This window comes from Panulirus ornatus, chromosome 65 (genome assembly GCF_036320965.1).
Source record: "Panulirus ornatus isolate Po-2019 chromosome 65, ASM3632096v1, whole genome shotgun sequence".
Lineage (NCBI taxonomy): Eukaryota > Metazoa > Arthropoda > Malacostraca > Decapoda > Palinuridae > Panulirus > Panulirus ornatus.
The window spans coordinates 10,059,291-10,086,042 of record NC_092288.1 but is presented as its reverse complement, the minus strand read 5'-3'; the positions used below and the strand labels follow the sequence as shown (position 1 = coordinate 10,086,042).

General features: G+C 37.5%; 3 protein-coding genes across 8 annotated transcripts in view; 2 read left to right on the top strand and 1 right to left on the bottom strand.

The window, feature by feature from the left end:
- The window catches only part of Papss (PAPS synthetase), a 58,401-nt gene extending 38,966 nt beyond the window's left edge, over window positions 1-19,435 (top strand). For 3 of the 5 annotated variants that reach the window (XM_071657741.1, XM_071657737.1, XM_071657740.1), the window contains exons 2-11: window positions 381-501; window positions 1,717-1,937; window positions 3,038-3,176; window positions 5,329-5,447; window positions 8,166-8,363; window positions 9,888-10,089; window positions 12,221-12,314; window positions 13,055-13,190; window positions 15,086-15,209; window positions 16,199-19,435. In XM_071657741.1, the coding sequence (XP_071513842.1) occupies window positions 381-501; window positions 1,717-1,937; window positions 3,038-3,176; window positions 5,329-5,447; window positions 8,166-8,363; window positions 9,888-10,089; window positions 12,221-12,314; window positions 13,055-13,190; window positions 15,086-15,209; window positions 16,199-16,650 (1,806 nt within the window). In that variant the 3' untranslated portion in view covers window positions 16,651-19,435. Of the gene's footprint in view, window positions 1-371; window positions 502-1,716; window positions 1,938-3,037; window positions 3,177-5,328; window positions 5,448-8,165; window positions 8,364-9,887; window positions 10,090-12,220; window positions 12,315-13,054; window positions 13,191-15,085; window positions 15,210-16,198 lie in introns of all 5 variants that reach the window. The other 2 variants (XM_071657738.1, XM_071657739.1) reach the window with 1 other exon arrangement.
- LOC139746475 (charged multivesicular body protein 7-like) overlaps window positions 1-26,752 on the bottom strand; it is a 194,226-nt gene that overhangs the window by 65,114 nt on the left and 102,360 nt on the right. The gene's annotated exons all lie outside the window — the stretch shown is intronic.
- LOC139746472 (DBH-like monooxygenase protein 1) overlaps window positions 24,568-26,752 on the top strand; it is a 158,447-nt gene continuing 156,262 nt past the window's right edge. For both annotated transcript variants that reach the window (XM_071657735.1, XM_071657732.1), the window contains exon 1: window positions 24,568-24,924. The gene's annotated coding sequence lies outside the window, so the exon portion shown is untranslated. The remainder of the gene's footprint in view (window positions 24,925-26,752) is intronic.

The following is a 26,752-nucleotide window of genomic DNA, read 5'->3' as shown; positions in this document are numbered from 1 at the left end:
GGTTGGCCTACATTGGAGGAAAGGAAGGAAGGGAAGACATATTAACTACCTTTAAATTCTTTTGGGGACATACTGATGTTAACTCACGCCATTGTTTGAAATCAGAAAGGACTCCAAAACCAAAGGACATGGCTGGAATTCATGAGAGAGAATTGCAAGGAAGAACGCGGAACCATTTCTTCAGCAAGAGTTAGACTACGTGTGTAATGCATGCTAAACAGTTTGAGTTTATGTTTATTATGTTTTAGGCAAGTAATTATTATTATTTTTTTTTTTTGGCTTGCAGCCTTAGGAACGAAGATTAAAAATACATGAACATTGTACTTGCATTAAGAGAATTGTGCAAGAACATTGTTGTAACATTATCCTAGTGCTTGCAGAAGGCGACCAATGTGACCTTCCAGATCAATCATGTGACAAGAAACAAACGTGGCCAAGTATTAGGCCAACGAGGGGGCTTCAGAGGATGCACGGTATGGTTCACTGGACTCTCTGGGGCAGGTATGTTTACATCTCTTGTAGCTTTGATTACTATTACATTTTCCGTCATGTTTTGGGGTCCTTTGGGTCTATAGATATGACCTACATGGATGTACAAGTCCTTTTGGGTTGCATAAAATGGGCAGTTATTATTATTGATTATTATTATTATTTTCATTATTATTTAGTAGTAGCAGTAGTAGTTGAGAAAGAATAAGAATGTGAATCGTCTGGGGTAAACCATGGAAAGTTTTGTGGGGCGTGGACGTGGAAAAGGAGCTGTGGTTTCGGTGCATTACACATGACAGCTAGAGACTGTGTGAACGAATGTGGCCTTTGCTCTTTCCTGGCGCTACCTCGCGCGCACTCGGGGGAGGGGGTTGTCATTTCATGTGGCGGGGTGGCGGCAGGAATGGATCAAGCATGTATGAATATGTACATGTGTGCATATGTCTGTTTATGTATATGTATGTATACGTTCAAATGTATAGGTATGTTGATGTGCGTGTGTGGGCGTTTATGTATATACATGTGTATGTGGACGGGTTGGGCCATTTCTTTCGTCTGTTTCCATGCGCTACCTCGCTAACGCGGGAGACAGCGTCAAAGTACAATAGAATTAATATATAAATAATAATAATAATAATAATAATAATAATAATAATAATTATTATTATTATTATTGTTATTATTATCATCATTATTATTAGTAGTATTATTAGTATAGTAAGAACTTTTAAGGGGTTCTTGAAACATGTAGGCTGCACTAAATGCAGCATCAGGGAAATGACGCAGACTAAAATGCTTCCTGGTATAAATCTCACCTCATGTATTACGTACAGCACCAGACTTTTCCTATCCAAACCACAGCATTGCCAACCACCAACCCCTAAGTAGAAATAAAAAGTTCACCCCTGCTCCACATTTGAGTACCATAAACATACAGACCCCCTTTTCCTGACAGATATGACACTTACAAAACATATACACACCAAAATTACCCTCATCTACAAACAGCTGTCCTCCCAACCTATTCAACACCAGTCAATCATTTATACAAAGAAATTCAAACAGCAACAGGTCAATGGGTCCTTTTGAAGCAGTTTGTGAGTTTTAATGTCAATGATGGATGAACAAGAAAATATGAACTGCTTTGGTTGTAGATGGAAATCTTTATTAAGGAGTGGTATTCATATATATATTTTTCATTTTGTCATTCATTTGTTTTTTGCACAGGAAAGACAACAATAAGTTTTGCCCTTGAGGAGTATCTTATATCTCGTGGCATCCCTGCTTACTGTCTTGACGGAGATAATATGCGACATGGCCTTAACAAGAATTTAGGATTCTCTGATGAAGACCGTGAAGAAAACATCAGGCGTGTCTCTGAAGTAGCCAAGCTTTTTGCTGACTCTGGTGTTGTTGCTCTGTGCTCTTTTGTGTCACCTTTTTCTAAGGTTAGTATTGTTGCTGTCATTTTGGCATTAGTTCATAGAAGCATGAATGAAAATTTGCTGAAAAATTGCCAGTGTAAGGCCAAAAATCAATCTAAAATATTTTCTTTGTATAATTGATTTAGATTAAAAGTAAGAGAACTGCTGTCATCAATTCAAACATAATTTGCTTCGTTTAATATAGAATTTTATAGCATGGTTAGCAAACCTCTTGTTTGAGCCAACTGGTGACTGTAACATTTATAAATCTGTTTGTATTTTCATATCATATATGCTACTTATTGCACTCAAAGCTTGGAGCTTATGCACTGTAAAGATCCTGATTTCTTTCCTTCTCTTCGAGAGTCATACTTTCAAAAACAAAGTTCTCTTTTATCTACAGACAAATCCTATTTGCTTCCTTTTATTTTCACCAAATTCAGCATTACTTTTTACTTTCTTCTTATTTGAATGAAGTTTATGAACATCATTTACAGTAAAAAGTGGGAGTTTGTTAGCAAGGACAATCTGATTTATGAAGGTGACCATAAGTTTGCAAGTATGGGACTAGATAAGTAATTTATGGCGAGTTTCTACCAGTGCCTTTTTTCTTTTTTTGTCTTCTCAAGACTGATACATCCTGTAAGCCTTGAGAGAATCTCTTGGATCCTCCCCTCCTGTTTTAATTTTCCAAAAGAAGGAACCAAGAAGGGGGCCAAGTGAGGATTTTTTCAAATATGGCTCAGTTGTCTGTTCTTGACACTACCTCACAAATGCAAGAAATAGCAAATGTAGTTTAGTTTGGCACTTATGATTTGCAAAATGTGAGCTCTAAGTAATTGATAGGAGGCAGGTCAAGGGTGGGCCTGAAAAGACCATTAGCTGCAGACTCCTCAAGTTCATTTGCAAAGGGTGAGTGAAGATGAGTCTCCTTACCAAAATTCTGTTTTTAAGAGAAAGCTTTATCACTGGAATATCCCAAAAGAATTAAAGAATGTCTTGGTTCAGTAACTGTACTTAAGAAAGGGTTTGATAGAAAAGGAAGGTTGAAGCAAAGTATGAAGGTTTTATCAGATTTCAAAGATCTTCTCTTATAGATTAATGCGTTCCTTTCCATTTTTCAGGATCGAGAACAAGCTAAAAAGATTCATGAAGACTCAGGTTTACCATTTTTTGAAGTATTTGTTGACACTCCTTTAGAAGTTTGTGAAGAAAGAGATGTGAAAGGGTTGTACAAAAAGGCTCGCGCAGGTATAATTAAAGGTAAGACTTTTCTGTCTTTTTGAAACATGCAAGAGTATAGTCTCTCCGAGAGAAGGGTAACCATTTTCAACCTTCCAACTATTGTCCTCTGACTTTTACTGTTTCCATAGACTTTGAATCCCTCCTATTTCCTGAAGCATCTTGAATCCCACAGTCTTTTCTTTGATCATCAGTATGGCTTTCAGAGGCAAGATCCATCAGTAATAGCATTTCCTATCTTATCAATGCCTGGTTATTATCTGAGAGATTTAATAGAATCTCACGTTGAATCCCTTGATATATCAAAAGCCTTGGTGTTACTGGGCTCTGCCTGCAAAGGGTTATATTGTGAATTAAAAGTCACCTTTGGCAATGCTGTATCACTGGGAGTAAAGACTTTTCATAAAAATTCTCTCTCAGAGTCTTTAGAAGGGCCCTGGATAACACCAGAACCTGTTATAGAAATTGGCCCAAGAATTGATTATAAGTAAATGAATATATGAATATCAAAAGCTTTTGACTGGCAGTGGCATCAAGGTCTCATCTCTCAAGCTCCCCTCTTTTGGCATTTCTTCCTTTCTCTGTTTTCTCGTAGTGGCTTCCTTTCTTGGCAGTTGCTTTTCATAATAACTGAAGGATCATCCTCTCCCCACTTTTCTAGTCAACATTCTATCATATCCTTTCTTTCTCCTGCTCAGTCTCTGTTTCATCTTGTCACAGCTTCCTTCATGAAATTAAACTTGGAGAGAATTTTTTCCCATCTCTTTTGATGTTTCTATCATTTAACCACAAAACATAAATAAACTTATATGTTATCAGAAACATAATGAACTTACATGTTATATTTACACTGTAATATCTAATCTAGCTTGGAAAACTCACATTACACACAATGAATTCTCTCTCAAAGGCTGTGGGAGTTCAGTTTTGATATGTGTACCATAAATTTATGTCTTTTGACATTTTGCTTCAGTTATACAAAGAACTGATCGTACCTTATTTGGATTGCAGTGCTGCATTCATATTTGAGGATGTTCTACCATTCACTGTTTACTGGACAGAGTCAAATTCAGAGACCTATCAACACTTCCAGCCTAACTTTGAAACATGATCCACTTGCTATATATAATATCCCTGGGGATGGGAGAAAGAATACTTCCCACATATTCCCTGCATGTTGTAAAAGGCGACTAAAAGGGGTGGGAGGAAGGAGCTAGAAATTCTCCTCTTCAGTTCTTACTTATCCAAAAGAAGGAACCAAGAAAGGGGCCAAGTGAGGATTTTTTTCCAATAAGGCTCAGTCCTCTGTTCTTGATGCTCCCTCACTAATGCGAGAAATGGCAAATATGTATGGACAAAAATATTTCTTCTTTATTAGGTAGTGCAAGGAAACAGACTAAGAATGGCCCAACCACTCATATACACATATATATACACATAAATGCCCATACACGCACATATACATACATATACATATCAGCATACACATACACAGACACATGTACATATTCATACTTGCTACCTTCATCCATTCCTGTTGCTACCCCACCACACAGGAAATAGGGGAGAAAGAGCACCACCCATGTTTTCCCTGCATGTCATAAAAGGTAACTTAAGAGTGACAGGAGTGGATGGCTGATAATCTTCCCTGCCTGTATTACTTCCCAAAAGGAGGAACAGAGTAAGGAACCAAGTGAGGAATTTTCCCTCTAAGGCTCTGTCATGTGTTCTTGATGCTTCCATGTTCATACAGGAGATGGTGAGCATGTGAAACATCCAGGATAAATCTTGGAAAGGTCTGTGGGGCCTGGATGTGGATAAGGAGCTCTGGTTTCAGTGCATTACACATGATAGCTAGGGAATGAGTTTGAGCGGATATGGCCTTTCTTCGTCTGTTTCCTGGAGCTACCTCGCTGATGAAGGGCATGGAGATATTGCATCATGTGGGGCAGAATGGCACCAGGAATGGATGAAGGCGAACAAGAGTGAATGTATGTATATATATGTATATATGTATGTACATGTATGTATTTACATGTGTATATGAGTGGATGGGTCTTTCTTTGTCTGTTTCCTGGCAATACCTCGCTAACTCCCAGTAACATGTAGGTGAACAGATAAACTGATATAAGTTGCAGCTAGTTGTACTAATATCTTTCACTGTTTCATACAGGTTTTACTGGTATTGACTCCCAGTACGAAAAGCCTGAGGCACCTAACATAGTTTTGAAGACAACACGTTGTGCAGTTGATGAGTGTGTGCAGATTGTTCTGGAGACACTTCAAGAATGGGTAAGTCTAAATTTGGGTCTTTTGTCCTAGTTATAGAAAGCAGACCTGTTACCTTCTATGCAGGAAAACTAAAAATTGTAATTTCTTTCTCTTTGGCTCTAAGGAATAAAGAGCAACATTTTAAACTGGAAAGCAGCTCAGCAGGGAAAATACAGAATAATTAGACCTGGCATAATACCTAAGAACATATTAAAGAGATACGTGACAAAAACATTTGAATGCCAAGTTAGGAAGCTGGCATGATTATTTGATGCAAGTTATGGAAAACCAAGAAACATGCATCAAGTGACCACTGAAAAAAGTATGGTTGAAGAAGGCACTAGATGAATTTCAAATAGTTATGCCAAAGGAGTAGCCTCAAAGAAAAATATCATTATACAACAAGCAAAGCATGGTATGAGTAGAGGTGTAATGAGTGAGGGATATAGCATTATCCAACAAGCAAATGAAGTGATGAGTGTCCTGCAAAAAGCTTGAAAGATTATTTAATGCAATACTGAGAGAAATGATAAATATGCATAGAGTGTCCACAGAAACATTGAAAAGATTAGATGAATGACAGTCTCTTATGAACCTCAGATGGACAGTTATGGGAGATACATGGGGGCAGAGAGGAAGAGTAATATGTAATTCAGTACTGAGAGAAATAATGAATATTTGTAGTGTCCACAGAAACATTCAAAAGATTAGATGAATGACTGAATATCTAATGAACCTCAGATGGACTGTTATGGGAAATACATGGTGGCAGAGAGGAATAGTAATATTCAACAAGCAAAGCATATGGTGAGCTCTCTGTGCTAACCCTACCATTACAACCAAATAATGTCATAGGTAATCCCTCTTTCAGTAGTAAAGTAGATCTTAGTTCACAACCAACAGCCAGATGTATAAAATGTGGTGTAGATATGCATGATTGCTTTGATTGTTTAAGATTTAGCATACATGAGGCAAAATCAGTAAAGTACTGGATTAATGCATTTGCCAACTAGGCCTGGGCCCAGGGGCCTGGCCATACAGGAACTCTTCCAGTCTAGTGAAATAAAATCATGGTTCATAAAAGTAGCAAAACAAAGGCAGTATTATATAGTAAATGAAATTATGATATATACAATACAATAAGGCATATGATAGAGTTGATAGAGATGCTCTGTGGAAGGTATTAAGAATATATGGTGTGGGAGGCAAGTTGTTAGAAGCAGTGAAAAGTTTATATCGAGGATGTAAGGCATGTGTACGTGTAGGAAGAGAGGAAAGTGATTGGTTCTCAGTGAATGTAGGTTTGCGGCAGGGGTGTGTGATGTCTCCATGGTTGTTTAATTTGTTTATGGATGGGGTTGTTAGGGAGGTAAATGCAAGAGTCTTGGAAAGAGGGGCAAGTATGAAGTCTGTTGGGGATGAGAGAGCTTGGGAAGTGAGTCAGTTGTTGTTCGCTGATGATACAGCGCTGGTGGCGGATTCATGTGAGAAACTGCAGAAGCTGGTGACGGAGTTTGGTAAAGTGTGTGGAAGAAGAAAGTTAAGAGTAAATGTGTATAAGAGCAAGGTTATTAGGTACAGTAGGGTTGAGGGTCAAGTCAATTGGGAGGTGAGTTTGAATGGAGAAAAACTGGAGGAAGTGAAGTGTTTTAGATATCTGGGAGTGGATCTGTCAGCGGATGGAACCATGGAAGTGGAAGTGGATCATAGGGTGGGGGAGGGGGCGAAAATTTTGGGAGCCTTGAAAAATGTGTGGAAGTCGAGAACATTATCCCGGAAAGCAAAAATGGGTATTTTTGAAGGAATAGTAGTTCCAACAATGTTGTATGGTTGCGAGGCGTGGGCTATGGATAGAGTTGTGCGCAGGAGGATGGATGTGCTGGAAATGAGATGTATGAGGACAATGTGTGGTGTGAGGTGGTTTGATCGAGTAAGTAACGTAAGGGTAAGAGAGATGTGTGGAAATAAAAAGAGCGTGGTTGAGAGAGCAGAAGAGGGTGTTTTGAAATGGTTTGGGCACATGGAGAGAATGAGTGAGGAAAGATTGACCAAGAGGATATATGTGTCGGAGGTGGAGGGAACGAGGAGAAGAGGGAGACCAAATTGGAGGTGGAAAGATGGAGTGAAAAGGATTTTGTGTGATCGGGGCCTGAACATGCAGGAGGGTGAAAGGAGGGCAAGGAATAGAGTGAATTGGAGCGATGTGGTATACAGGGGTTGACGTGCTGTCAGTGGATTGAATCAAGGCATGTGAAGCGTCCGGGGTAAACCAAGGAAAGCTGTGTAGGTATGTATATTTGCGTGTGTGGACGTGTGTATGTACATGTGTATGGGGGGGGTTGGGCCATTTCTTTCGTCTGTTTCCTTGCGCTACCTCGCAAACGCGGGAGACAGCGACAAAGTATAAAAAAAAAAAAAAAAAAAAAACAATACAATAAAGAAATGCTTCATTTTGTTTATGATTTTGTTGAGTACGAAAAGGCTGCAAATATTGTTACCTGTTTTCCTTTCACGTGAGATTGCCATGAAAATAAAAGAATATAAACAGAAAACAAAGAGAAAACAAAAGAATATAAAAGTACGTCTTTTGTTTGTGAATATTTACATTTTGAATTATTTTTGTATGGGACAGTAGCTAGCATATTCATCAGGCAATTCATTGAGCAATTTGGCTATTAACCTGTAAGAACAAGTAACATATATGTAAGTTTTTTAGCATTGAGTTTATGTTCTTTTCAGGAAATAATTCCAAAATCTGTAAGAGAGACAGTAAAGGAATTGTTTGTTCTGGATAACAAGTTAGTAAACGTTAGAAAAGAAGCAGAATCACTTCCATATGTCAACATCACCAAACTAGATTTGCAGTGGCTTCAAGTACTGTCTGAAGGTTGGGCATCTCCACTCACAGGATTTATGAGAGAAAGGGAATTCTTACAGGTATGTCTTTTTCGTAGAAGTTTTGATATTTGGTGCTTAAACATTTGTGCTAAATGTAAGATGGCTGATATAGTACAGCTTCTTAGACTATGTTGTCTTGTCTGTTTTAACTTTTAGCTGTTTTAACTTTTTCTGTGTTACAGAAGAGCTTTTGATTACATCTAGCATTACTGTCCATCAGGATTTTGATATATTTATTGTTTCTAGAAACATTGTACTTCATTAACATCTAACCCTAATTAACGTACACCTATTAGAAGCCACACTCCCTAGACAAAAATGAGTCACGTTATCCCATTCACATTCTAGACATCACATCCTTACAACACTACAGACATTTTTCAACATATTCCAACACCCTTCATGCCCATGAATCGGGTACTGCAACGAAGACACCAAACACTTACTATTCTTTCTGCCTCACTAACATGTGGACTACTGGCATTCTGTCTACAAACATACAATCTCTCCTTGTCATTTGTAACACTTGATAACTCATAAATCACACAGCTTATTCTTCGTAACTCTTGATTATCCTGTGGTGAGCACTATGCGTTAGCCCTGCCTTTTGGCAAAATGGTAGGAGCAGTAGACAGAAGTAGTAGGAAGGGACATTTAGGCAGGAGCATTGGGTAGAAGTAGTAGTTAGGAGCATTAGATAGAAGTAGTCATTAGGAACATTAAGGAGGAGCCTCTGCAGACACTACACTAGAGTTGCCCTCTGCCAATGGCCTGCTATGGGTAAGGCATTAAAGGATAAGAAGCAGCAGTGTAGTTTTTAGTTATGGAGACTCTTGCCGTGGTCATCCTTTTGAGGGAGTTCCAATTGGAATAGGCATCAGAGATATAGAGAGATAGATAGATAGTTAGAACAAAGGATGAAAATGTGAAAAGGTTATAGGGTTTCAACAAGCCATTGAAAAGGTGTATTGATGTAAGTTTTTTGGATGATATGGCTATGTAGAATGTATGTCAGATGTTAGGGTGATCAAACAGATATAATGTAGTACAGTAGGAGCATGAGGAGAAGCAGACCACAGAGTATATGATTAGGGCTAGGGATATATTGAATGAAGATGGGAGAGAATGGACTAGGATCAGATGCAATGAAAGCAGTTTTATGTGGAAATATATGATTGGTGACATTGGTCTTGAAGAATCATTTAGTTTGTAAAGTGCAAATATAAGAAGCACACTGTTTAGTGTGGAAGCTTATTTTTCATTTTAAGGTACTAGTCATAGGTTGAGGATGAACATAATATATGATGAGACAGCTCGACACTCTTGAGGTCTAATCCAAGGAACTTTCTTTCCAATCAAACAACCTTACAAGCATTTGTATACTGCTTACATTTACACTTTCATTGTTCAGTCTCTTACAAACATTCACCACCCATACACTAAAACTGTACTTAAATTTCAATGGTGGTGGATGGTTGATAGATAGATAGAGAAAGATGGGGATAAGATTTAGCAAGTAGTCTGTTCTGGGCTTAGATGAAAATATCACCTCTTGTGTTACAGAGTCAGCACTTTGGTTGCCTGATGGACTCTGGTGTTTCAAACCAGTCTATCCCAATTGTGCTACCAGTTTCTACCAGTGATAAGGAAGAGCTTGATGGATGCTCTGCTTTTACATTACGTTATGAAGGTCAACCTGTCGCTATTTTACGACAACCTGAGTTTTATGAACATCGCAAAGAAGAACGTTGTGCTCGCCAGTTTGGTAAGCTATGTTTTTTAGACTTGTTTCTCTCAATATGATATAGAAATATCTTATCCCCAGAATATCATAATAAAATCTAAATGTTCTCAGTAGTGATCAGAGAATGCAGATTGTTCTCTTTGGTACAGACACAATTATTGCACTAAGTGCATTCCAAGGCTTTGCACTGTATTCAAGATTAGCAAGATATATCCAGTTGTATTGTAATCATGCTTTTCATGTTTTTGGGTGTCCTTAACAAAGTCTAAATAATGTATAATCTGTTCATATAGTTATATGTCACTGAACTCTGCCTGTAAGTAGTTACATAGTGAATGAAGAAGTCAACTTTAGTTTGTGCCATTGTTATTGGTTATATGAAAGTACAGTTGCATTGAGGATGTTCTCCCTTCAAAGGAGTTGCAGAATCCCCATAAAATCCTGGCAGTGTATGATAGTATTTGATGTCAGTGATGATACTGATATTTTTTCATGAGTTTTAAACAACTTTTCAAAGTTTATAGGAAAGTCAGGTATAATAGTCTTTGATCAGCCTTCTTTTAACAGTTACTTTCAGCTGATAGCCATGTGCTTGGGAAACTACATGTTAGCTTATCAGACACTTGAGTGAATGGAAATATGGGAGAGATACAGAATGGTGCATACACCAATTAAAGCAATACAGTAGTCAAAGATTCTCTACCTTGATGTAGTGGTTACCACTGCTGGTTGTGAATCCAGCAGGCTAAGGTTTGATTTCTAGTCTAAGCAGTCAGCTTACACTTGTCTTAGTTGTTCATTCTCTTTTTTCCATCAAAGTTTTTGCATTATTCCTTCTTGGTAATCTAGCTTCTGAATCAGCTTCCATGCAGTACAGTATCAAATGCTCTTAGGCAGTCCAGATGCAAGTAATCCTTCAGCCTTCTATTTTGTCTAAAACAATGATCGTTGACTCTTAGAAACCTAAGAGGTTCTTTAAATTTGAATTCATTTCCTTAAAACTGTGTTGTCACTCACTATGGTAATTTCTTCTCTGTAGGGAGTTGCATTTGCTTTTTGATTATCTGTTCCAGTACTATACAGACCACACTCATCAGGGAGAGTGGTTTGAAGTTCAGAACTGCTTCCCAGCTTCCTTTATTATTGATATATATGACATTTGCTATTTTCCACTCCTTGGCATTTCGCTTTCATTATCAGTGTCTAAACTGTATTTCAGATTGTTAAGCAAGTGTATTTGTACAGTTATTTAGTTCATATAATGAAATTATGCTAGAACAGTGAGCATGGAATGGGTCCAGACCCTTTAGTGATGTATCAATGTTTTTTCCTAGAAATCTCAGTTCCTTCCCATTCTGTCTCACTGGTGTTGGTGCAGTAGTGTGTGATTACTATTTGTTTGCAAGAAAATGAATAAAGAGATTAATTAAAACTTCAGATTTTTGTATGTCTAACTTGTAAAGGTAGGAAGTTTGTAGGAAGAGGGAAAGACAAAAGAGAGACAAGAATTCAATAACATTACTGAATGAGAAAATGAGGAAACATCATAATTGTCACTCCTTGTGTGACTGGTCTCAAAAAAGAAGCTTAGAAACTTTAGGCATTTTCATGCCTTGTGCTCAAACTCAGTGGCTGGAGCACATGCAAACATTTCTCTAGAGCATTGGCTGAAATAATGCAGCACTATTACAGCATACAGAGAGGGATGGTTGAAGAAAGTTAATTAGAAGGGAAGAGATTCTAAATGTCTAAGAATTGATGAGACTTTCAAAGAAATTCTTCCCTGGTGCCTTTATTTTGCTAGCTTGAATATGTTTTTTAACAATGCCAAAATTATGTGAAAAGTGCAGAGTAACTAGTAAAACATTATAAAGAAACATGAATAAGATACATTGCTGGTAAAAAACATAAATAAAATACGTTGTTGGTAAGAAAGCTGGCTAATGTAATGAAATTCAGCAGAGGAAATTCAATACATTGAAGATGGAAAAGAAAAAAAGAGCTTATATCACATTATTTATGTTATGTGAAACCAGTTAGATATAAAAACAAGAAACAGTGAGGTTTATGGATTTATTTAATGAAGTGCTGATGAAATTATTGGCTTACACAGTTAAGCCTTTTAAAAAACATTAAAATTCTGTTTTGGCAGGGACCACCTGTGGAGATCATCCATACATCAAAATGATAAATGCAAGTGGAGATTGGCTTTGTGGTGGAGATATTGAAGTTCTAGAAAGGATCAGGTAAGCTTACATAATGTGCTGGGTCATGAGCTCACACTATTTCTATCTTTTATGGGTGCTGAGATCGCATAGGAAACCGATGCCCTGATCAAGGTCATCTCATACATACTACTGATACATATCCCAGTCTAAGCCAAGTGCCCGTTTATCAAGCAGCCTCGAGGGTAGCATGAATAGCTTGGTTAGTACTAGGCTGACTGTCCAGCCCAGGGTTTAAAAGTCTGTGGGCTCATGCATGATTTATAGTCAGCACATTATGTTAGCCTCATTCCTTAGATTCAATTAAAGATTTTATCATATGACCTACTTTAAAGGTAGCCTAAGGAATTTTTTTGCATCCATTTGTGTAACTTTTGCTTTTCATGCATTCATAGCAGAATGGAGCCTGTAGAATCATATTCTTGCATTTCATGTGCCAGTGGTCAGTTGCCTTACTTTCATATTCTATGAGTTGACTTTAAGTGGTTGATATATTATAAAAATAAATTATTTTTTTTCTTATTACAAATGTAACTTTGGCATTGTCTCCATACGTGTATGTGTATTTGATAAGCTATTTACCTCTGTCCTGAAGATTGGCTCATATAATACTTTTCTAAACACTCATTTCCATACACATGTAATGTACACTTCTACCCCTAAATAAAGAATTGTGTATTGTTACAGTGTATTGTATTGGGAGTAACTTTAATAGATAAAAGTTATCATAGTGAAGAGAAGTTTTGTTCTTTTATCAACAGGTGGAATGATGGCTTGGATGAGTACCGCTTAACACCCATGGAGCTTCGAGCCAGGTTTCGTCAGTTAGGAGCTGATGCTGTATTTGCTTTTCAGTTACGCAATCCAATACATAATGGTCATGCACTCCTCATGCAGGTTAGTTGTTGAAGCCATGTAGAATGCTTGATTCAGTCATGAAGGTTGGTGTGAAGACAGTTTGAAAGATATACATACTTATTTACTCCCTGCCCCAAGAGTCCCTTCTGTCTTTTGTAGGACTCCCTTAGAACTTAGTAAGCTGGCTACATTTACCAAATAGTACCACAGGCCCTAAAGTGTAATGATATGTGTCTCTGTGGGGAGAGTGTGGTGCAATTGAACAGTAAGTGTTCATCTTCCTTGTAATAGTGCATCATGGGCAAGAAGGTTCTTGAGGTATGATGAACTGGTTGTTGTAGTGTTGTAGGAATAGTTGAAGTTTAGAGCATAGGAGAGAAAGTGTTTGGTTTCAGATGGGTGTGTCAAGTGGGGCAGCATTTAACACTGGGTTGAGAGAGCAGTATAGTGCTTGTTCAATCATTTCATTATGTATGTTTTGTCACTGTTGTGTTTGTTGGGGATGGGGTTATTTGTTATTACTAGTTGCATGTTAGAGGGAGAGTTTTACTTGTGTATTGCCCCGTCTCTTAACATTGTATGTACCATGTCTTTACGCCTAATCTTTAATTGAATCTAAGGAATGAGGCTAACATAATATGCATACACACACACACCCTAGCCTGCGCCAGGTATAGGTTGCTGCAGTGTGAGGCAGGGATAGGAGTTTCATATTCACTGGGGGTTGGATATTATATAAGGACTGCTTTAAATAAGATGGGCTTAGTGCTGTGGCAAAAATTTGAGTTTTGAGCACGTTGAAATGGAATTATTGGGAGGATCTTTGTTTCATTGTGTAGGTGATGAATATATGCAGTTGCTAGCCAGCTGGTGATTGTTTTGAGTGCTCTGGGTTGTGTGGTTTTGCAGCTTTGATATATTTTCTTTTGAGTGGGTGGATGACCAGGCAGGTGAGGTGTAGAGTAGGGGTGGAGTGGATGAACTGTTTTTAGAGGATACTAAGGGATTCTTTTCTGATCTAAATCTGGTGCTAATTAGTGTTCTGAGGGAACTTTGCTTGTTGCTTTTGTGTTGATGTTTGTGGGGAGTGAGTATTATGTGTGTCTATGTGATGTTCAGAATAGTTGGTATTTTCTTGAGTGGAAACAATTGTCCATTCAAGGTGGCTGGAAGCTACAGATTGGTTTCATGTCCACCTGAGGTTGAAATGGTGATCGTAGTTTGTCGGCTGCCAATGACCAAGGAGGTATATTACCAGTACTACCCGCTTGGGTATCAAGAGAGTTAGTGATGACTGTGTAGTGAGCCAGCACTGAGGTAGTTTTCAAGTTGCACTCCTTTGGCCCACGTAGCTGTCTTTTGTTTCTACCTCATCCACACGTAGACTATTAGCATTCTATCCACAAACACAATCTCTTCTTGTTATATGTAACATTTGATAACACTTAAATAACATAGCTTCATTCTCCTTAACTCTAGATTTTCCTGCTGTGAGCACTATGTGCTAGCCCTGCCTTTTGGCAAAATGGTAAGAGCAATAGATAGATGCAGTAGTAAGGAACAATTAGGCTGGAGGATTAGGTAGAAACATTAGATAGAAGTTATAAGTAGGAGAATTAGGCAAAAACATTAATTAGGTAGAAGTAGTCAGTAGAAACATTAGGTAGGAGCCTCTGCAAACACTGTGCTAGCATTGCCCTCTGCCAGTAGCCTGTCAAAGGTGAGGCATTAAAGGCCAAGAAGCACATAGATGCAAAGACATCACAACACATCATGATCTGTGGACATGGGCAGCTTCCTGAGTGCTCCAGGAGCCTAAGAAGGGTAGAAAGGACTTCTTGGACAGGAAGTAGTAATAACATAAGTTATATGTCCTCCAGGTTTGAGTTATAGATTTTACTGTTCATCTTAGCATTTCTCATTGCCATCTTCAGGATACACGTCGTCAGCTATTAGACCGTGGATATCATAATCCAGTGTTACTGCTGCATCCTTTAGGAGGCTGGACTAAAGATGATGATGTACCTCTTAAAGTTCGCATGGAACAACATCATGCAGGTTTGTGGAACTGTCTTTTAAGCACAGGGTCAATATATTATGCATCCTAATTAATTGCAAATTAGTAAAAAAAGAAAAAGGATCATGAAATGAAAATTGAAATATTTAAGACTTTTACTAAAATTGATACACATATTGATTAGGCATTTTGACGATGGCAAAACCAGTTAATTTAGAAGAAGGTATATTAGAAGTCAGTTTTTGAAAAGAATTATTATCTGTGAATGACCATTTTGACTGAAGATCTTACTGGAAATGTCAGGATTTTATATCGTTCCTTACTTGCATGTTACCCTAACTAATATCAGTTATACTTACAAGTGTGGTAAGCAATTTTTACTGCTAATCTTGCAGAAATGAATAGTGATGGAAGTACTTTGGGAAATTTTGTCTCTCAGTTATCATTAACTCTGCTCCTACTCCTTTTGGGGTGCATCTAGTATTAATAGGAATGTATCAGTTTTGTAGAGCAGGTGTCTTTGACTTCAGCCTTGCTGACTAACAGAGTGTAGGGATGCCCACTTCCCGATGGCAGACTTGCTACCTTAATTCAAATGCTTGTTTGATAGGAAAATGAGTTTGAAATTGTGTTTGATAGGAAAATGAGTTTGAAATTGGGTACCATGGATGTAAAGCTCCCTTCCCATATAGACAGATAGGTAATTCCTTTAATCTACACCTACTCTGTTAATCTAACATTGACAAGTCTGATAGCCACTGGTCATATGTGCTGTCGTAGGGCCAGTCTCAGTTTGGCATGATAGAGAAATAAACATGTATGTTGGTTAAGAGTCCTGAGGTTGTAAGTAGATTTGACAAAGATATCTGGGGTTGTAATATATTTATGATTAACATAGCTTGGATTTCCATGAAAACTTATGAAAGATGCAGCTTTTTGATAATGGTCTGATCAAGGGGAACAGTGAGGGGCATTAAGTATATCAGATGAGCAAAGACACCCTCATATATATTTTCATATTTCTTTTCAGTACTGAAGGAAGGAGTTTTGGATCCAGCTACAACAGTATTAGCAATCTTCCCTTCACCTATGATGTATGCAGGACCTACAGAGGTTCAGTGGCATGCCAAAGCACGCATGGCTACTGGTGCCAACTTTTACATAGTAGGACGGGATCCAGCTGGCATGCCCCACCCTCACACTCAGAAAGATCTGTATCATCCACAACATGGGCGTAAAGTCCTGACTATGGCTCCTGGCCTTACTCAATTGGAGATTATTCCATTTCGAGTGGCAGCCTATGATAAGGCAGCTGGTAGGATGGACTTTTATGATCCAACACGAAAACCAGACTTTGAATTTATCTCAGGCACAAAAATGCGCACATTAGCTCGCTCTGGTGAAAACCCACCTGATGGCTTTATGGCTTCTACAGCCTGGAATATTTTAAGCTCCTACTATCAGAGCCTTAATAAAGAATAAATATTCACTACAGTATCAGGACTCTGGTGTTCATTGAAACTCTTCTGTTGATTTGGAACAAAAGCTAAAGAGAATCCCACTGGCATTGTGAAAGAAAATCATTATTGCTTAGTAAATCTTTTTGATCCATCAGGAATACCAGTATGGTATATTCTCAGTTATCCATAGATTTTGGGACCAAGTCTTTTGCAGATAAAATCTTGCTTCTTCCATTGTGTGCTTCTTTGATTATGGTAATATTTCATCAGCTGTACAAAATTATCTTATAGATAAGTTATTTAGAATTTCAGTATGTTTAATAAGCATTCATGCTCTCTTTTGCATTTACTTAGAATTTCATGATATTTTTGTGAATATTAAAAAAATTGCACATAATGTATGTTTCCAATTTATGTGCGTTATAGTGGAGTGCAGCTGTTTGAAATACAGGCAATCAGGACGTTACTGCACATCCAATTTTATGTTTATATATTGAAAGTTCTTTATATAATGTTCTATAACATTACATGATCAACCATATAATGAGGATTAAATACACTTGTGCATTTAGTGCTGGCTTTATCTGCAAATGATTGTAATTTAGATAATCTTCCCCACATTGGTTGTGTGAACCTAATTACACCTGTACCCCAACTTGCAACCTTTCGACTTGAGACATTTTAGACTTATGACAGTTAGGAATTAGGGAATTGGAACATTTAGGCAGGAGCATTAGTTAGAAGTAGTAGGTAGGAGCATTAGATAAAAGCACTCATTAGGAGCCTCTGCAAACACTGTGCTAGAGTTGCCATCTGCCAGTGGCCTTTTAAGGATGAGGCACAAAAGGCTAAAAAGCAGCACTGGAGCTCACCAGTTATGAAGACTCTTGCCTTGGCCACCCCCTTGAGAAAGGTCTAATTGCAACAGGCGTCAGAGATATAGATAAATAGGTAGATAGATGGTATGTTATTGACATGTATTATGTATGCCTAATATTTATGACACCTAGAGAAAAAAAAATTTTTGCCTTTATATTTTTTCTTGAAGACTCAGTTGTTTGTTCTAAATGCTCCTTTGCTCATGCGGGAAATAGCAAACAAGAATGAATGAAGAAATGTTGTTAATAAGCATGATGCTTCCCTTAAACAATAAGATGTCAGGATATTTTATAGTATTTTTGTACTTATGAATATTCTGATGATGTCACTTCAAAATAATATGAAATTCATATCCATCAGCTGAAAATATACGTTTGTAAACAATATTATTTGAAAACTTGAAGCATGCTACAATTTGGGTTCATTGCTGCCCCATTATTTACAACATCCGAATTAATTGTAGGCATTTCATTATGTCCAAGAGGAATGTTAAAGATAATTTCAGGGCTTGTTGGACATAAGTTTATTACTTTTGAGATGAAATTGGATATTCTTAGGAGGTTTTATGAAGGCAAGAAACTTGTGGCTGTAGGTGGCACATTTTCTGAAAAATATTTAGAAAGGAGTGTATAATGAGGTTGGGACTGGCATATTTTGGAAATGAATGTAAGCCAGGTTATTGATTAGCAAGGAAGGAAAGAGTGCTCCTGGGTTTAAGGCATTCAAAGGTTGCATGACAGTTTTTCTGGAAAGAAATGCAGAGGGATATTTAAGTGTAAGTTATTGTAAGTGTGTAACTTAGAAAATCCCAGGGCTGAGAAGGGCCATATAAAGTCTGAACTGCCAGTGATGTGGCAGTGAATGACTTATACAGCCCTAGTGCTCCTCCTCCTTCCTTCCAGTATCCTTAACTACACCTCTGTCCACTCCACTGTCACCTAAAGCCCTCATCACCACATTTTTTTGTAAGTCTCAATTAAGTACTGTCTGCATTATCCATGATATGACTGTAATTGAATCAAGTAATCAAAGGGGTGATGTATACAAGCTTAGTCAGCTCATGTCACTCCCAATGAGCTTCTTATCTCTCCGAATAACCAGAACTTCATCCCATTCTACTCCAGAAGCATCTCAAACCTACAGTATCACCCACTTTCAGTACCTTTTAAAGTAGGTATTCAGTAAAAGTAATCTAAGTTATGTCATGGCAGAGTGCCATAGGCCTATATTGTTGGTAAACTAAGTTATTTTTAGTTATAATCCATATATAAGAGGTAGATTAGGAAAATATGTGTAGAGGAACATAACCCCTCCCCCCTTTAGTTGCTCGACATGCTCGACTTACAATGTTTCGACTTGCAAAGAACTAACCAGGAATGCAACTCCATTACAAGTTGGGGTATAGGTGTATAGAAAGAGTAACAAAAAGTTTGATCAACAATTCCAACTATGAAATTAAGTGAAAGCTTCAACGAAAATCTGTCCATCATTTGACACACCTTTGATAAAAGTAATTGTCTAATATATCAGTAAAGATTTTGTTGTTCCTGTATTGTACTGCAAATTGGAAGAGTTGATGTCATTATGTTAGAATATACCTGATGTGGAATATCCTGAACTGTAGAGAAAATACTGCACAATTGAATTTGTCTTAGTATTTGTAAGGCATTTATAAAAGTGAGACACTGTCTTTAAAAGTGCACTTTGTGTGTGATTGTGTGTGCAATTGGGCATTTTACCTAGATCATGTGATCTTCAGAGTATTACCTACATTTACCTAAGTATAAAAGTATGTAATTATGTACAGCAAAATGATGGTTTATGCATGAGTGCTTTTACTCGTATTTTACAGTTTAACCAAATAGAATACCACATTAAGTGAAATTAAATTTGTTACATAATTTACAGAAATATATATCTTGTTAATACTTTGGTTTTAATTTTTATTGATATATGAATTTTGTTCAGAGAGAATTTGAATAATGTTACTTATGGTGCTGTTTCACATGAATGCTCTTGATCCTGCCAATTTGGGTTTGGAGCAATTTTACTGACATATCTATCTATATATTGGAGATGGAAGGATGGAATGAAAAAGATTTTGAGCAATTTGGGCCTGAACATACAAGAGGAGAAAGCTGTGCATGGGATACAGTGAACTGAAATGATATGGTTTATAGGGTTCAACATGCTGTCAATAGACTGAACCAGGGTTTGTGAAACATCTGGGGTAAAACATAGAAATGTCTATGAGGCCTGGTTTTCCTCCAAAGTAAGTGTAGCCATTTCATAATGTCTGCAAGAAAGACAATTGATTGAGAAGTTTGAGGTATTACAGTTTCCATAACATCCATGTGACTGGAGATGCTGCCACTGCTGATAATGAGGAAACACTCTGGTACCTTGAGTATTAAAAAAAAATGAGTGAGGAAGGAAGTTAAACACCTCATGAAGTTTTTAATGAAGATGTTGAAAGCAACATGTTCCACACCGAGGAGGCCATGTTTCACATCAGGGACTGGGTTATTTAGGAAAAGACTGTGAGGAAGGACATTCATCAGTAAAGAGTAAATGACTGCCCCAAAGGCAGCTAGAGATTGTGTAACAGTCATACTGGGAGGGAATTTAAAGCTTAAGCCCTTGTTAGGGCCAAGTAATATCAGCATTACCATGATCTGCCATTCTAACAAGAAAACTTAGTCACCCAAAGAATTTTTCATGAGTGGTTTACTGGCACTGTCTGAACAGCTGTAGAACTACTGTGTCTGAAGAAACCTTACCAATAAGGCGTTGCTTAATCTTTAAAGTGTACCTGGCCATCATGAAAACATGACTGACATAATGCAGATGTCAAGGTGGTGTTCCTACTTAAACACATCATTTTTGCATCAGCCCATGATTGAGGGCGTGGTTGCCACCCAAAAGGCATATTACCTAAGAAAAAACTTTCTGCCACCTTCTTGAAGATACACATGAGGATGGGTAAGCATCTGATCAGGGAGTGGTGCAAGAATTATAACCATGAATGCTATGGAACATCATGTAGTGGGAGAAAGTCACAACAATGAATGGAATTTGAAGCATGGTTCGGTCTAAGTGTGTGCATGGTTTTTCAGGATTTGGTCAATTAGAAACAAGGTTACCCATTATCTCAAATCGAGCTGACAATTGTGATTTTACCAACTGTGTTGGCTCAGCAGAAAATGAAGACATATAAAAGTTGCTGGTGTCACATTTTAGTGATATAGCCACTGAGGAAATTGTGCAGTTAGAGGCACAAAAATCCCCAGAGGAAATGGCCAAAGTATAACCTACCCCACACTTATTTAAACCAAGGGCATAGCAGAAATGTTTGACTATATAGAAAGCTTCACTAATGATATGCATCATAATTATGAAAGTCCCATGATATTCACTAGAGGGCTTACACATGTTTCACATTGCTACAAGAAGTACAGAGAGAAATATGTGTGCAACACAGATAACATTGGCTAGATTTTCCAAAAATCCTAAAATAACTTCTTTCCTACACCCACTTAAAACAGATTCAGAATTAGATAATTCAGTGGGTGTAGGAGACAACAATGCCTTACCCTCTACTTCAGTAACCCTCATCCCATGCAATCCCACTCCTCCACCACCTCAAGCCCTCAGTAACCCTCATCCCATGCAATCCCACTTCTCCACCACCTCAAGCTCTCATAACCACAATAAATGGTGAGTTTTCATTAGATGTTTAATTTTAATGGTAAGAGAATGGGACAAATTGTTTTAAACCTACATTATTCCTACATAACTCTTTTGTGCACAAAATGGTGAGCCCTCCTGGTTCCCGAGGTAAACAAGGCATGTCAAACAGCCATGCATAAAATTTTTTTTTGCTCTTTTTGATTGTATATTTTTGTCTTTTAAGCATTTGTTTGCAAATGATATACCAACTACCATTATAGAGAGTTTTTTAAAATTCATCTCTGCTAATGCAAATATATTCAGATTAATTCTACAGTTCCAGTGTTGTTTTTGACAATACCTTTTTTCATCAAAGTTTGATTTATCTTAGATAGACTAATTAGTAAATGTGATACCATCAACATTACAAAGTGAGTTTGTTGACATTTTTACTATTGCTCATGTGTAAATGCTTTTGTTAATTATGAATTTGTAATGCTGTTTTTGGTCTTAATTTTTTTACTTGCATTTGTTCATGAATTAGTGCTCTATAATATTACACATACCAAACAATAAATCTTTTACCAACCTCAATGTTATAAAGTGAGTCTTTTGGTTGCTGCTATGAATGTTTATTCAGGCTCACTGAAATTGAAATGTAGTACTACACACTATATGTATAGATACACATGGAATAGAACAGTTTCTTGCAGACAGTGACTATGCGTGTATAAAGAGTAGAACCATGCTGAATGAATTAAATAAAAGCCTTTAAAGGCATAGCAGTTAGATGTAGTTAAAATCTAGTAAATTCATTAAGACAAGGAGCTGTAAGGACAAGGAAACAAATGCAGGCTAACAACCACATTTGTTGAAGTACATTTCAAAGTGAATTTCAAAGTTGGAGCCATCTTTCTTTCAAATTAGATGACTTGAATACATAGCACAAGTTATAAAGGGTAAGGAAGTTATGCCTTCTTATTACCTGCCATGTTTTAACATGTTCATATAATTACCTTGCTTATGATCATTTGTAAGGAATGTGGTGTGGAAATCTCAGAATATACTGTTTTCTCTTTTTATCACCTTTTCCATACAAACAGGGATGCCAAAGTTAGCTTCTAGCATGGAAAGGGATTTGTTTGAGACAATTATTTAGATGGTAATCTTCATGTGAATGATATGACAGTATTGATTACTTATGTTTTTATATTAGTCATATCTTTTTCATTCATATGTATTTCCCTTCAGTATTATGATTTAGTTTGTATTCTTTTTACATTATATATTTTTCACAGTGACATTTTGTAAACTTATCATAGCATGTTAAGGTGGTAACAAGTATTCCATTTCATCTACTCTGTAAAGCACCTGGATTCAGTGTTTACACAATATGTAAGAGTAATATAAAAAACCCTCCATATAAAGGGCAGTACTATGATAATGATTTCACTAGTTTATTGAGGGTTTTACTGAGGTGAAAAATAGTAATAGGTTACATGAAACAAGACTATGGGGCTGGGAATCCTCCCCTCCAGTTTTACTCTTTCAAAAGAAGGAATAGAGAAGGAGGCCAAGTGAGGAGTTTTCCCACTAAGGCTTAGTCATCTTTCAGGAATGCTACCTCGCTAAAGCGGGAAATGGCGAATATGTATGAAAAAGAAGTATATATATATATATATATATATATATATATATATATATATATATATATATATATATATATTATTATCATTATTACTATTATTGTTATTATGCAATACAGTATTGGGGAAAAGTAAAGAAAGTCTATCATCATTACAGCACTAATTGAGTGAAAGTCCTTCATACCCCTCACTTGAATAGTGGACTAGGAAAAAATTCCTCAAGTCACATGCACAGAATTTTCATTGTATGAAAAAAAAAAAAATAAGTTAAGTAGCAAATATTATGGTGATAAACATCCTCAGCTCTTGATTGCAATTTTACATATTTTACCACAAAATATAGGTTCTGAGCTAAATGAAGTCATTCTTTCACAAGACACATATTTATAACCTGTAAAAGAGTGTATGAATTCTTATTTATGTAGTTTGGGGGACAGAATGATTTTAGTAAAGTACTGTTTGTGAGCTTGGAGACACCTTGGGACCCCAAAGATTTCATATCTTAACCAGAATAAATTTGTTAATGTACTACTGCAGTGTCTGTATATACTTCATGAAAACAGTATGGGTATTTCATGTATTCACAGATTATGGGATGTGGTTAGACAGAATAAGTTAAGAATGTCAAGACTGTACCTTTCTTTTCCTGCAAGTATCTTTCAAAGATCTGCCAGTCATGACCCTTAAGATGAAGCATAACTGTTGTCATTATACCTTAGTTTATCATCCTCTCTCTGGGTACAAAGCTAGTCCAATATTTGCCAGCAGACAGTTTGTCTCCTAAACTATTCTAATGTGGGACTCTAGCAAAAGGTTAGGGGTGCTATCGGCTCCCAGATGTCTCACACACAGAATCCTGAAAGCTTATTTCCTGCTTCATAATAGTCACATGGAGGGCCTTTCAACGTGTTGCATCTTCATTGCTTTGCATTTATTTGGGGTGAACTTATCTATGTATCAAGACAAAACTTTTTAAGTGTTAAAGCTCCCCTTGTAAATGGATGCAATCCAACAAGCTTTTCATCTCTCTCATGACCTTTGCATCATCTGCAGCCATACTCATGTAGTAGTCCATATCTTCTAGCAAGTAATTTCGAAAGATGTAGTTACGTACTGAGCAGAACCGTGTCTCACAACGCTTGTGACAACCCATTTCGAGACGACTCCACTGACATGCTACATTAGTTCCTTCCCACTAAGATAATCCTTCCATCAAAAGAATTATTCCTGCTTGTATAGTGCCAAATGCTATTTGGCACTCCAAAGGAAAACAATCCAACCAACCCACTTTTTAAACTAAAGACGACTTCACTCCCTTATAGGAATCTAATAGGTTCATTAAGCATAACTTTCTTTCCCTGCTGCTGCGTTTCCAACTGCCGCAAGAGAACCAATAGCAGCACCACCTACGATACAGCTATGAACAACAGTAACTACAGCAGCTTCAGCAGTAATAATGCGTCCAACAAAGGAAAGACTAATAACAGCTGTTACAGAAATGGAAATGAATGCGAAGCCAGTAGTGAAAAACAACAACAAACGTAGCTATTATAACAATAACAGTGACACCAGGGTAGGAGGTAGGAGGAAGAACAGGCGCAGCTGGAGCCTTCATCCATTTGGCTGGCCACCTGGGGAAGTAGAGATCTGTAGCAACGTTGTCACTGGGGCTCAGTGTTGTTCTGACGGTCGACGGAAGCAGACGGTCGATTGCGCCCCAGCCGCACTCACTGGTGGAACGTAGGTGGAAGCGATGGACATTAATTTGTTTGTGCCCAATGAAAGCGCTGTGGTTGTTGTCAACCTCAACATGAATGTATTTGATTACTGACGTGATTCTGAAAAGAGTACGACTGTTTACTGCAAAACTTTGCGTTAAGGATAACAAAGAAAAGAATCCAAGAAAACTAAACATTTGTTTATTCAGAAATCATATTACAAAAATCATCAACAAGATAAACAAAACACCAGTATGTGAGGATCGAACCTGTGTGACCATCCTGCGTAAGGTTCTGAACCCATTGAGCCAGGGACAAGATACACACACCAGAGGACTTGGATGTGACGGGCACTACCACTCCCACCCAACACAAGCTTACGAGGTTGGTCATGTACCTTTCAACTCCATATCTAGCCTAAAACGTTATCTTTGTACATGTTACGGTAGAATAGACAACGGTCTAGCTTTTTCCATGTCTATAGTGTAATATTTATTGTAGTATATTGGTCAGGGGAGTTCCAATCAAACACTTAATGGTCCAAGAATAATTGCTTTATTCAGGGAAAGTTCCTCATAGCTACAGAGGTCGGTTATACAGCGTTTTGTAAACAACCCAGTTGAGCCACAAAGAAAAGATTTCATTTCCCTATAAAGCTTTTATATATATATATATATATATATATATATATATATATATATATATATATATATGATTTTTTTATGCCCAGGGCTCCAGTCACGGACAGAAGTCCACATCAAGGCCGGGCCTTAATTGAACTATAGGAAGAATTATGATACGGAAAACGACAAGGGAAAGTATTTATGAATTTTTAAAATGTGCCAGGTCATAGTTATTGGGAAAGACATGAGAGGGTACATTACAGAGTTCCAAAGCTTCGAGGTGTATAGAAAGAAGCAGGTATAAAACCGGCCCACCCTTGAGCGGCTGATGGCCACACAATATCATGAGACGCCTCAGTTTGCCGAGTATTGTGAGTATATATATATATATATATATATATATATATATATATATATATATATATATATATATATATTTCATAACCGCCATTTCCCGCGTTAGCGAGGTAGCGTTAAGAACAGAGGCCTGAGCCTTTGAGGGAAATCCTCACTTGGCCCCCTTCTCTGTTCCTTCTGGAAAATCAAAAACGAGAGGGGAGGATTTTCATCCCCCCTCTCCCTCCCCTTTTAGTCGCCTTCTACGACACGCAGGGAATACGTGCGAAGTATTCTTTCTCCCCTATCCCCAGGGATGATATATATATATATATATATATATATATATATATATATATATATATATATATATATATATATATACACACACACACACACACACACACACAAGGCTGCTAAGCACTGTAGCAGAAAGATGTTAGACTACTCTGAAGCGTATGTTCTTAACGAAACTGTACTTTCTCGTCAACGGACGATGATACACAATCTCGCCAAAGGTGACTTTTCACTCGCGGTGTATCCTCAAGCTGGTGGAGCCCGGTAACACCTGTATATGTAAATACCAGTCTATACACATCAGGAAGAGCTTGGGCTACACCTTATTTTTGCATTTCCATCATAATGGCTTTTACTTCTAATTACAATTGCTTTCTCTTCGCTTAGCAACCATGTTGCTTAAGAAATGCTAATTCGCATCCTCTCCTACACTTTTCTCGTCTTACTTCCAATTATGCCATCTTGTTCTGCATTTTATTTTGACCTCAAGAAATTTTCTGGTACCGATGTCATGGCGCTCTAGGAATCTCCTGTGGTTACCATGTGTCCCTTCTCCGTCTGACGTCATCCTTACCTACTTCCTCTGACCTCTCTCCGGCAGATCTGTGTACTGGACACCAGACTGCTGCGGTGTATTCCAGTTTATACACGTCGCATATACATTCCTAAACATCTCGTACTTGAAGACATTTCTGACGTGGAGTAAAATATGTTTGTCCGAAGTCTATCACAGTCTGACTCGTAATATGTTCCCCAAGTCTAGTCTGTTTATTCCTCTTCCCATATCTGTGACCCTCCATTTTTCAGGATTGAATATCAACAGCTATATGTCTGATCACAGCTGCAGTTTTTAAGGGTGTTTCGCAGTCCCTGTTACTTGGCACTTCGGGTGTGAATCTGTCTTTTTTGTCCAGTCATCTACAGAGATCAGGAATAGTTGTGGCTCCAACATGGTA